Source organism: Scomber scombrus, unplaced genomic scaffold (genome assembly GCF_963691925.1).
Source record: "Scomber scombrus unplaced genomic scaffold, fScoSco1.1 SCAFFOLD_126, whole genome shotgun sequence".
Taxonomy (NCBI): Eukaryota; Metazoa; Chordata; class Actinopteri; order Scombriformes; family Scombridae; genus Scomber; species Scomber scombrus.
Window position 1 is genome coordinate 22454 of NW_026910244.1, and position 12834 is coordinate 35287.

General features: G+C 38.1%; 1 protein-coding gene across 1 annotated transcript in view; it reads right to left on the reverse strand.

The window, feature by feature from the left end:
• The window catches only part of LOC133976817 (extracellular matrix organizing protein FRAS1-like), a gene marked incomplete at its 3' end in the record, with an annotated part of 89175 nt that overhangs the window by 20242 nt on the left and 56099 nt on the right, over positions 1 to 12834 (reverse strand). Inside the window, exons 3-4 of the mRNA XM_062415015.1 lie at positions 10803 to 10895; positions 4906 to 5065 (exon numbers count right to left, since the gene is read on the reverse strand). Coding sequence (XP_062270999.1) covers positions 4906 to 5065; positions 10803 to 10895 — 253 coding nt within the window. The remainder of the gene's footprint in view (positions 1 to 4905; positions 5066 to 10802; positions 10896 to 12834) is intronic.

The window sequence follows — 12834 nt, forward strand, 5'->3', positions numbered from 1 at the left end:
ATCAGCAGCAGTAACGAAGTCGAGTCAATTTATTTATGCATGAATAAAAGCTGACGAACGTGCTTAACAGAGACCGAGAAATGTAATCAATTAAAAACACACACACATAAAAAAGTTGTGAGAATCAAAGGGGGGGGAAATTAATAAAAGTGTTGAATAAAATTAATAAAACATGTAAATCCTAAAGACACGATAACGTTGCCAAGAGAACAAATAATTAACATAGAAAGAAAATAAATAAATACAATAAAAAAACAGACACCACTCATGTCCTCAAGATGACAATTAAAAGGCTGAAGAAAAAGAGTCTGGAGGATTTAATAATGAGGGTTTGATATGTTTGAGGGTATTTGCATATTGTTTATTTATGTGGGTCAATGACGTTATTTTGTGTCTATGTAGCTTAGTCAAATTTAAAGGGGTTAAAATGTGAAAATAAACGTATGAATAACTTGCACACATTCTTTTTTTGTGGACCCAGCATCAAATTTCTGCTTTTAATCCATTTTGAGAGAATATATTAGAGGATTATGGTAAAAATGTCTAAGTGGTGTAACCATAAAAACTTTGTACCAAATAATTCAACTTGCTTAAAAACAGTAAATTCTCAATAAAACACCATATCAACTAGTTTGGCATGATCTTACATTATAACTTTATATTAAATAAAGGTAATGGAATACAATTGTTCTAAATATTACATTTAATCTGGTAACCATGGAGATCAGGAAACATTTACATGTTTTAAATTAAGTAATCATTAGTATAAGTCCACTTAAATACACTGTAGGTGGATATAATATGTAATATGTATCATTCTTTTGTGGTTACACCATTTGACATTTTCAGGAGCATTCAGTCTTACTTTTGGTTAAAAATGGTACAAATGTCATTTCAAATGACACAAAACCAACAAAAATACAAAATGCACATTCTAACAAACCTGATGCTGCTTTTAAAACTATTTTTTAAGATATTTTTGAATCGCTCATCATCCTTATTTGTCACTGACCCTAATATATTTATTTATAATCATCTGTACTACTTTGGCGATATAGATTCCTGATCTGAATTTGGAATAGAGAAGCCGACAATGGAAAATGTCCCAGTTAAATCTGGATTTTAACTGGGAGCGAGGGCTGAATGGCGAGCAGTGATTGGTCAGCAGTTCGGAGCGGTCTTGCAGTACAATGGAGTGGGTGAAGAGTTCAGTAGACACCCAGACAGAAAATAAGTATTTACTACCATGTTACTGCAATCACAGCCACAACCCTGAAAACATTATTCATTCTACTGTATGAAAAGAGTTTAAAAGCATAGTTGAGTAAAAATTGTGTTGGGAACATTTACATTTTTATTGCAGCTTTGTGTGGATGGATGCACCATCGTCTATCTCTGGACCCAGTCAGACACATTTGGGTTCATAAAAAAAGACTATTGGGGGGGGAAAAATGGGTTTTTGGATAAGTACGTGTCCAATGCAGCAACGTTGTGGTCCACAAACAGCGACTGAATCATTACTGAAAAACTAAAAGTGTGTCTGATGAAAGAAATGATTCATTTGAATGGAAACAGTCTGAAGTGGTGCACAAAAAAAAACGTCTGAGACCTCAACGAAGGACGGAAGTATGGATGGATGGATGAATAGACGGATAGACAGATGGATAGATAGATAGATAGATAGATAGATAGATAGATAGATAGATAGATAGATAGATAGATAGATAGATAGATAGATAAACGGATGCATAGATAGATAGATAGATGGATGGATGGATGGATGGATGGATGGATGGATGGATAGATAGATAGATAGATAGATAGATAGAGATAGATAGATAGATAGACGAATGCATAGATAGATAGATAGATAGATAGATAGATAGATAGATAGATAGATAGATAGATAGATAAACGGATGCATAGATAGATAGATAGATAGATAGATAGACAGACAGACAGATGCATAGATAGATAGATAGATAGATAGATAGATAGATAGATAGATAGATAGATAGATAGATAGATAGATAGATAGATAGATTTATATTCACGTCAGCCAAGACTGCTTAAAACACATTTAATAACAAAATCACACAATCAAACTCACCGACAGACAAAGAGAAACACAGAGGGATGTAACAACCAGCTTTTCATCAACCAGCAAGCAACAGAAGCAACAGAAGCAGCAGCAGCAGCAGCAGGGGGAACGTGAGTTAACCTGAGGCGGTGTGAAGCTCTGCAGGACTATCAGCTCCGATAGAAACACACTTAGATTAAAGTCTTAGGTGTGAATGTGTAAGTAGAGTCCACAAGGCATGAACTGAGATTATGTGTGTGTGTGTCTGTTTACCTACACCGAGAAATATCATGGTGTGTTTTTAGTTTAGTGTACAGGCATGTTTGTGTGTGCCTGTACTTTTTTTGTGTTTTCCTTACAACCATCATTAGCAGAGAAGTAAGTGGGGGAACTTCAGCTACAGCGAAGCGATCTCTTCTTCACAAAAAGGCACTGGAACATAAACTGAAGTCAAGCTGCTCGTTGAAGCAGCCCGAGGTCTTTCCAAGTCTACATGCGGTGAGATTTTCGTACAATGGCAAAACCTGCGGGCATCGCTGACAAATTATGTGTCTTTTTTTTTCTTCCTGTGAGTGGAGATGATTTTCTATTCACGAGTAACCAGCCTTTGCTAAAATGCATTTAGGCAAACAGCCAGCCATTTGGTTTTTTAGATGTTTTTCAGTTGCTGTCAAAAAAAGCCACTTGCAGACATTGAAACTCGGATAATCCATCACACATCACAGTTCAGCATGGTGCCGCCACTGATGTAAAAAATTTGAATTGTTGTTTGTGGATTCGAAGCCCAAAGACAACGAATGAGCAAACACGGATGATGTAATGTGAAGAGTATCATGTCAATTTTGTTGCACTATGGTAGCCAAACTCTCAAAGCTTTAAAGTCTAAGAATCCCACAAGCACTTCAATGCACCAAGAACAAAATAAAATAGTAGGACTGGAGCAACAAACAACAATGTATTTGACTAAATTGGACGGCCGAAGCCTCATACAAACCTCGAATAAACGTTCAAATACATTTCTTTATGGAATGAGGACTGTAGATGTTTGTCCCCAATCACATACATTGAAATTGCATTATAAAGTGATCCCTTAAAGCCTAGTATGAACAGGAGGAATGGTTCAAGCATGAGAAAGGTGTGTCAGTTTATATTTGGGCAAAGGCTATTTGCACCCTGGTATATATAGCAAAGTGTTCTATTTGCACCCGTCTTGGTGCAAATATCAATGCATGCTATTTGCACCCCAGTACAGGAGTGCATGCTGTCGGAGGGGAGCGTCTGGAGATATGTGGAAGATTCCCGTATCCCAGCGGGAGAAATATACGTCGCTGTTCTCTTCTGTATATCATATAATAATTTCTGTCCGGTGAGATCTATCACTTCTTGGCGTGAGAAATGTCAGGTGTGGCGTGTGAGTGTGAGAGCAGCTTGAAATGCATGTGTCTCATGGCCTGAGACTTCAGAGGTCTGAAATGTATTTGGTATCCATGACAACCATAGATCTTTCAAAATTTGATTTCCATCATATAACAAACTGAAGGTTGTAAAGCTGTTGCATTTATTTAACAAGTGAAAATGTAGCAGAGTTTTTCCGCTGAAAACATTATCAATATATAACTGCTTCTGCAAAGACTCGAACCAGAGTCTCCTGAACTAATTAACTAATAATTTCTAATTGACAAACTGACGCTTGTATGCATTCACTGAGGAAAGATTATGAAAATATAACTTATAATATAAACTTTCCCGCCGGAAATGTCTTTAGAACAAACATTAGAGATGAAACCTTTCTAAATTTGCCCTTTTCTGTTGCCGTGGAAGATGAATGTCCGCCATGTTTTCACGTTGTTATACGTCTAGGGTGCAAATAGCTCAGCTGTGTGGCCGAGGCTATTTGTACCAGGGGTGCAAATAGACACTCCGTTATATTTGGGGATCTGATTGTTGTTTTAAAGGACCAGTGTGCAGGATTTAGTGGCATCTAGTGCAAATTGCAACAGAATAAATAACCCTACCCTCAAACCTCCTCTTATACGGTGGCCACGAAACTCGCAAAAAAGACCCTCCCTAAAGTCAGTGTTTGGTTTTTCCATTCTGAGCTACTGTACACTTTTGCGAAGTCCATTCAGCTAGATGCCACTAAATTCTACACACTGCACCTTTAAGACAGACTTGAAGAATTATGAGCCTTTCCTTTAAGTAATCAAACTAAATTAAGGTCCACTTTCCTAGGGATCATTTTCCAGGTGTGCTAGAAGGTTGCAAACCTATTACAGCGTGTGTCATTGTTTATTTGGGTATCTGAATGTTGATTTAAAGGTTTAAAGGACCAGTGTGCAGGATTTAGTGGCATCTAGTGGTGAGGTTGCAGATTGCAGCCAACTAAATAACCCTACCCTTAAACCTCCTCTTATACGGTGGCCACAAAACTCGCAAAAAAACCCTCTATAGAGTCAGTGTTTGGTTTGTCCATTCTGGGCTACTGTAGAAACATGGCTCATTCTAAGCTAACGAAAACACCATGATTCTTATTTTCAGATGATTTTACACTAATTAAAACATACTTATGCATATTATAATCAATTTCTGCCACGTTTGTTCCAATGGACGCCACTAAATTCTACACATTGGTCCTTTAAGACAGACTTAAACCCTGTATTAAAACTAAATCAAGGATCCACTGTTTGGGGGGAAACCAATTACATTTACTGTACAATTACTGTAAAATACAAATAGGGGATTTGTAGTTAAGAGGTTCAAATGTCCTTTAGAAGAAAAAAAAAAGCTGTATGTGCCATATCTGTTGATCCTGATGCTGCTCTTACCTCCATTACGACCACACTTGGGGCAACACTCTCCAGCTGGGGTGAATAGGCTCTGATCTACAGGACAGCTGAGTGTCGGGCAGGGGCTCATGGTGCAGGATACACTCCCTCTGGAGCAAATGCACACCGAACAGGGCGAGGGACTCCATTGACTGTCATGCTGTGAGAACCAAAGAGAGAAAGAGAGACACATTTACACACAGAAACACATCTAGAAGAAGAGGAGGATGGGAAGGAGGGGAAAAGAGAGAGGAGGAAGCAGAGAGGCAGTGGGCTGAGGAAAGCTGTTCTGCTCTCTGGGGACGAGACAACTTCAGTAAGCCTAAGCCTGAGTGGCAGACGAGAGAGAACAGAGTCACAGAGGAGGGGAGGAAGGTGGAGGAAAAGATGTGTCAAAAACAGATCACTGCAAAAGAGAAAACAGATTAAACTAGAAAACACCACCTCGCTGTTGTATTACCTCCACCAGCCATTCAAGTTACAGTTTACATTGAAGTCTGTCCAAACTCATTATATGATATTTTGTAGTGAAGACTTTAAATCTATTTATTGTCATTGCACAGGTGCAACGAAATAGGGGGGTAGAAGCTGTCAAATTCAGTGTGATTTAACCCTTAAACAGCCAGGAGTGGAAAATGAGATGTTAAAATTATTCTTTTTATTTACTTTTTTATTATACTTTTAGTTACTTGTTATCTCTTTTGCACCTAAGTAAACATTTCCCTAAATAATATATAGTATATTTTAGATTTTATGAGCTGTATAGCCACCAGAATACAAGGATACATTGCCCCTATTGAGATAGGTGCACGTTGCCTGTTTAAGGGTTAAAAACAAAAGTAAAAAGATTCAGTACAAAGTTAAGTTAAACGTTTTTAAAAAAGGTATAAAAGTTAAGAATAGCACAAAAATGTACTTTATAGACAAGAATTGGTAGCCAGTATATTGCACATAAATCAAGTCTTAATCTGTGTCTATGCATGCCGCCATAGGAATTTAATAAAAGCTATTAAGTGGGGTTTTTTGGAGGTTTTTTTGGGCTAAATGGAAATTCCAGTGTATAATTTCCAGTGAGAAACATGTTGCTTTCACTGTGAAATTTTGTCATAATTAGCCCATGAATTCGTGTTTTATAAGGGGGATCTTAACTTTTAACCTTTGACCAATAAACTCTAACTATCTCATCCTTGAATCCAAGTGGATAATTGTGCCAGATGTACAGCTCAAGGCGAAAAACGAAGCATGTTGGCGAATTTATCTTCATCGTTCTGAGTCATACTGTATATGTGTGTATACTAGTGTTTAAAAAAAAGGCTTCAGGCCGTCTTGTTTATATAAAACTGTGGATTTTTCTTTACTGTGATTGACAGAAATAGATAGCGGGAATCCATGCTTACACAACCATCTCTAGGGTATTAATTAGGCATCGATATATCTACAGTATGTAATACATCCGGTGTGTGGATACACAGTATAAGTTCAGATTTGTTCTTTCACTCTAAATGAGATAACAGCATGTCAGTTTTGCCTGCGGCAAAGGTGAGAATTCATTCGTTTTCTTCTCTGAGGTGTCAGGCTGTGAAACCTGCATGAAATATATCATTAGTGTGACTTTTAAACGGAAGATTGATTCACCTTGTACAGCGCAGATTTTTGTGGGAAACAATTACACCTTTTATGATTTTAGCATAGAGCCAATACTATATGTTTTTTTCTTCACAATGACAGCTGTGGCTCAGGAGGTAGAGCAGGTCGTCCACCAATCGGAAGATTAATGGTTTGATTCCCGGCTCCTCCAGTCTACATGTCGATGTGTTACTGGCCAAGACACTTAACCCCAAATTGCTCCTGATGGCTGCGCCAATGGAGTATGAATGTGTGTGACTGTTAGTTTCCTCCAGATGAGCAGGTCGACTCCCCTGTCATCAGTGTATGAATGGGTGAATGTGACATGTAATGTAAAAGCTCTTTGAGTGGCCATAACGACTAGAAAAGTGCTATATAAGTAACAATCCATTTACCATTTAAAACCTGTGAAATGAAGGGTAAATGAAAAGTTTGAGTAGCTGTGCAGGATTCTCATGAGCCTGATCTCTCAGATATACGTGACGGGGGCACGACTTCTTAACAATGGATTTCGTGATGGGGACACGTAATGTGTCAAATTTACATGTCCCCATCACGGAATCCTCTTTCGTGGTGGACACAAAGATTCCCCGGTTCAACAACGTCACGTAGTTGGGGAGCGGTAATTAATACTGTTTTCTAATCTATAAATCTTTTATTTAATCATTATTTTTAATAGTCATTTAACTGAATTTATTATAGTGCATTAAATAAGATTTTTTGTTGTCTAAAAAAGAGGTTGTGTATGATATAACTGTCATTTTGGTGTAATGAGGTAGTTATTATATTTATTACCGCTTGACTTTACCTTTATGTTATTAAAAAGGGAAATACTGTCCTCTTTTAGCATTTTACCACATGAATAATAATATAATCAATAGTTTTATAGGCTGTTATTAGAATGAACCGGGTAATCCGTGTGTCCACCACGAAAGAGGATTCCCATTGATTTTACATTGGTATTGTTTCCGTGGTGGGTACACGTAAATTTGACACATTGCGTGTACCCACCACTGAATTCAGTGTTAACAAGGGTCGTGCCCCTGTCACATTTTTCTGTGAGATCTGTGAGGTTGATTTTCATTCTGTCCCTGGTTACAGTTAGATCTTTAAAGAAAAAGAAGATGATAGATATTGGAGAAATGGTAGATTCAAAATCTTGAATATTGCTGTTGGTGTTGTCGGATGTCTTTCAAAAACATATCAGTTGAACATGAAATAGGACATCCAACATCACAAAAATCCCAGTCCTTTGTGATGTGAGACATCTGCAAAAAGAGATTTTCCACACAGTTATGCTTCTGAGGAAGGAGCAGCAACAGAGATAATTGTACCAGTCATCATGATTCTTCAGTAAAGATGCAGATGCTTTCTCCTGGTGGTTATATAAAGTGCCTTTTTACTAGCAGAGCAATCTCTACTTGGCCAAGAGCTGTTCCCTTTTAGGACAGTATGTACTGTACTGTATCCAAAATGGATGCCAAAAAAAAGTCCAGCTTGTTAAGCCAGAGGCCACCCGATGGAAGACGAACAAGACAGTGATTGTTGCTTTAGTGGGACGGAGGCGCGGGAAAGGGGGGGGGGGGGGGGGGGGGGGGGGGGGGGTGGCAGGTCTCTGAGTCTGAAAACAGTTTTTCAGCATTGACCAAATTTGACATGTGAATTATTTTAAAGGTGAGAGAGAACAAAGCCATGAATCAGATAAATACAACATTATTTTCTGCTTGTTTCATGGCAGAGCTTCAGTCTGTCCGCTGTGGCTTCTCTGCTCTGTGTGTGTGTGTGTGTGTGTGTGTGTAACCCTTCAGTCAACAGACACACAGACCTGCTGCTCTTTATACATCCTGTGAGGCACCAAATTGGACAGAAGCCCGGCGACACTTGTGAGAGAAAATGGTGATAAACAGGCTGAAGAGACCGAGTTACTGCACAAGAGAGAGATTGAACTACCCTTTAGTGCACGAGAGAGACTGAGTTATACAGCGTGACAAAGTAGGAGTTCTTGAAAAGGTCGGGCCTTCAAAGTAAGAGTTCCCTACTTCCCTTTTTGCCAGCAGGTTGAATAAAATAATTCAAAGAATGAGTTCGATTTTCATTAATCATTAATGCGGTTAGAACAGTGGACGTGGCATTTAGGTGTCCAAACTAAAGTGTAGGAAAATAAAGTTGCAAAAATGTAGGTCTGTAAATGAACTGAGCATCACTGAACTTTTGTACATGTCTCTCTTGGAAAAGGTTCCCTATCTCAATGAAACTACCTGTTTAAATTACCAGCTTCAACCTCTCTCACACAGTAATTCATTCTCTCTTGTGCATCTTCAACATCTCTCGCATACATTAATTTCCTCTCGCAATTTTCACTTGGCTTTTGTCCACAGAGAGCAGAGCGGAGCAGATGAGAGGAGATAGGAGACAGTGATGTTTCCTGGTTGCTATGTTACAAACTTGTTATTGGCTGAGGAGGCTACACACACACTGCCCAAAAGTTGACACCAAGAAACATCCCAAATCAACCTGATCTCACAGAAATACGTGACAGGGGCACGACCCTTGTTAACACTCAATTCCATGGTGGGTACACGCAATGTGTCAAATTTACGTGTCCCCACCACGGAAACGATACCAATGTAAAATCAATGGGAATCCTCTTTCGTGGTGGACACACTGATTCCCCGGTTCATTCTAATAACAGCCTATAAAACTATTGATTATATTATTATTCATGTGGTAAAATGCTAAAAGAGGACAGTATTTCCCTTTTTAATAACGTAAAGGTAAAGTCCAGCGGTAATAAATATAATAATTACCTCATTACACCAAAATATCAGTTATATCATACACAACCTGTTTTTTAGACAACAAAAAAAATCGTATTTAATGCACTATAATAAATTGAGTTAAATGACTATTAAAAATAACGATTAAATAAAAGATTTATAGATTAGAAAACAGTATTAATTACCGCCCACTACGTGACGTTGTTGAATCTGGGAATCCGTGTGTCCACCACGAAAGAGGATTCCGTGATGGGGACACGTAAATTTGACACATTACGTCTCCCCATCACGAAATTCAGTGTTAAGAAGTCGTGCCCCCGTCACGTATTTCTGAGAGATCAGGCTCTCCCAAATACAGCAAAATAATAAGAAGGTAAGAAAACACCGGTAGAGAGCTGAGTCTCTGCAGGTAAATGCACCACCACACTCTTCTAGTGGGTCATAAGTGATGATTGAGAGGGATCACTTTTGTATGAGTGTATACATATTGGGATTTCTTAGGAAAATCCTGCTTAGAATAACTTTAAAATAGCTCTTTTGAAACATTCACCTCACTTTTAAACAGCATTTTCACCTGGTATTAACATCTGTGTGTGCATATCTTATCAGAATAATGTAAAAGCATCTGGAGGTGGTATGACTCATGTCGTGATTGGATCTAATCTAAGAAATGGCCCTTACATACTGTTCATATTCTGACTCATAGTTAGTCTTTACATCAGTTCACATTAATACATGTTTGATTAATCCTTCTGTGAAAGCAGGTGTTCACAATCACTGTTTTATGTACCAGGAGAACATTTTATAGAATATAATGAATATATCAACATGTTTGAATGCTGATTTTTGAGTTATTTTAATAAACGCAGGTCAAATTTGTACATTTCCACATAGAAAAATGTGTATTGGCTACACAAAAATGTAAAAATGAAGCATCTTATTTCCATTTTTTTAAATTCTGGGTCACAGTTGCTAAAGTTAAGCTAAAATAAATGTGTGTATGGTGTTTGTACAGCTGTCAAATGTTAAAAAAAATAAAAAATAAAAAAAAATGGGTCAAATTGAACCCAGAACAGTATGTAAGGGTTAAGGAGAAAAAAAAACCCACCTAGTAAATTGGAAGGTCATTTAACTTTTTCAAGCTATATACAAGTTCTCCCTCTGCAAAGGAAAATTAAGCAGATTGAATCTATTGCCCTTGAACGCACCACGTTTGTTGACAGGTTCGCCAGCTCCGTCGGCCTAATTTGCACTCACAGTGATATAATGAGTATGATCGTTAAAACCAGGTGTAAATGCAAAAGTCAGTGATCAGACGTCATCATTCAGATACACACTGCATGTTCAAATCAGGTGTAAAAAGGGTTTTTGAATCATTCAAATGAGGCTGCATCTTTGTCTGTGCACATTATTATTTAGTTGAAAGGATGGACGATCAGAAGGAGAAGAGAAGAAGAAGAGTCTGCTCCTCCTTCCTCTGTCACTTTCACTTACTCCATAAATGACTCCTTCGTACTGGCAGGAGCCATGGGACGAGGAGAGGCACTCTGGACAGCACTTGTTGGCAGGGATCCTCAAACGCTCGCCCTTTAGAAAAAGAAACACACACATGAATACATACACACACACAAACACACACTCTTTTACCAGCATGAATACAAAACCTGTCAATTACCGTCTATGTATTTTCATGTAAATTAACCAACATAGCAACACAAATAAAAAACCAAAGGACGGATAATATGGAAAACATGAAGACATGGAGAATACAGAGCAAGCACATTTGATGTATTATAATATAGATTCACAAACGCGGTCCTTTAGCTACGCTGCCTACATGCCCTAATTGAGGCTGAATGTTTGGCAGGAAGCGAATGGGAAAAGGCGGGAAGGGGCCAGACGCTGAGCCAGTGAATACTTTAGGTGTTGTTTATATGGCGAATACAAATTATATGAAATGAAATGGGGAAAGAATAAAAAGACGCAGGAGCAGAGGAAGAAGAAGAGGGGGAGGGAGGGGTGGGAGGAATACAATTTGTGCAAGGTGAGACAAAACAACCCCGAAGGAGTTTGTGAGAAAATGGCTTGTGTCAATTGAAAAAAGGGGGAAGGGAAGAAGAGGGGGGGAAAAAACTGAATATATACTCAGGGATTCACGAGCTGAAGGGAAATTACATGTAAACATGCAAACGAGTGGCAAATATACATGCATATATTACATGTATGGGAAATGAAACAGATGGAAAGTGAGCCTTGCAGCAGGTGGTAGTTCACCTTGAATAAATAGGCTGAATGCTTTATATTGTACTTTCAGCTCATTGCTATTACTACTAACCACCGAGCACACAAAATGAAACAAGACCAAATGATGCTAAATCGAGAAAATGTATCTACTCTAACAGCCACTTTATGTTAATATATTAAAAACTATCATATTGTTTACCATATATTTAGACTCTTATTTTCATGTCTCCTCTATAGAGCTTTTCATTGTGTCCATTAGCCTTTTTTCTCTCTGCTGCTTAAAAAATTCAATCACCAAAACGTGGCTGCAGCACAAGAATTTGATCCAATTTGAGGTTTTTACTGCTGCAATAAAATAAAACCATTTTCTTTACAGTATCACACTAAAATGTAGACTTGCCAATGCAGCAGGTGCTGAACAGTCTATAAAATATATTGCAGTAACACTGTCGCCTTTATTAGTTATGAGTCGGGTCATCCATGCAACCATTCATAGTTTAGTAAGTGTAAGTTTGAACCACACTTTCGATTCATGGTTCATATTTCTATGCTTTGCAAAATAGTAAAACTAATGCATAGTTTATTTACTGTAATACTGCATGGGTTATATTCCATACCACGTTTTTACTGTCTTCCTTGCCATCGATGTATTGTTAGAGCTGGATAGAACGCCAATATTTCCCCAGTGGTGACTTGTGGTATTGCAGCCAAAAAATCCCTGTGCATTTTACCCATAGACCACCATAGAAAAAGAGACATCTGTGAAACACCTCGAACTGCAGACTAGCTCAATTATGACTCATTATATGTTATGAATGGATCCATGGAGGTTTTATATTTGTAAAACTTTCCTGAAGTCGAGAAAAGTGATTTAAAAATCTGTGACGCCATCACAATGTAAAGTCTGTGGGCCGAGCAGTGGAAAACACTACTGCCTATATTCAGTGAGCCGCATAACACAGAAGCAAACCAGGAGGATTAAATGGCCGCCATTTTTGGTCCTGGTGTCCAGCTCTTATCAAACATCCATGACACTGGAGAGCAACGCTAACGCCAGGTAGCAGGAAGGGAAACATGACAGACAAGATTAAAAGAAAAGGAGAAATAAAGATATGAAATGAATAGGTAAAGAAGGAAGTGAAGTAAGCAAAGAAATAAAAAGAGATGAAGACTAATGAAGAAAATGTTTTAACTGTTACTGCAGTGCCAACGCTACATTAGCTGGTTAATTTAGGTTTTTGAGGCATAAATCACATTCATGACAATATTTTAATGAGATCTT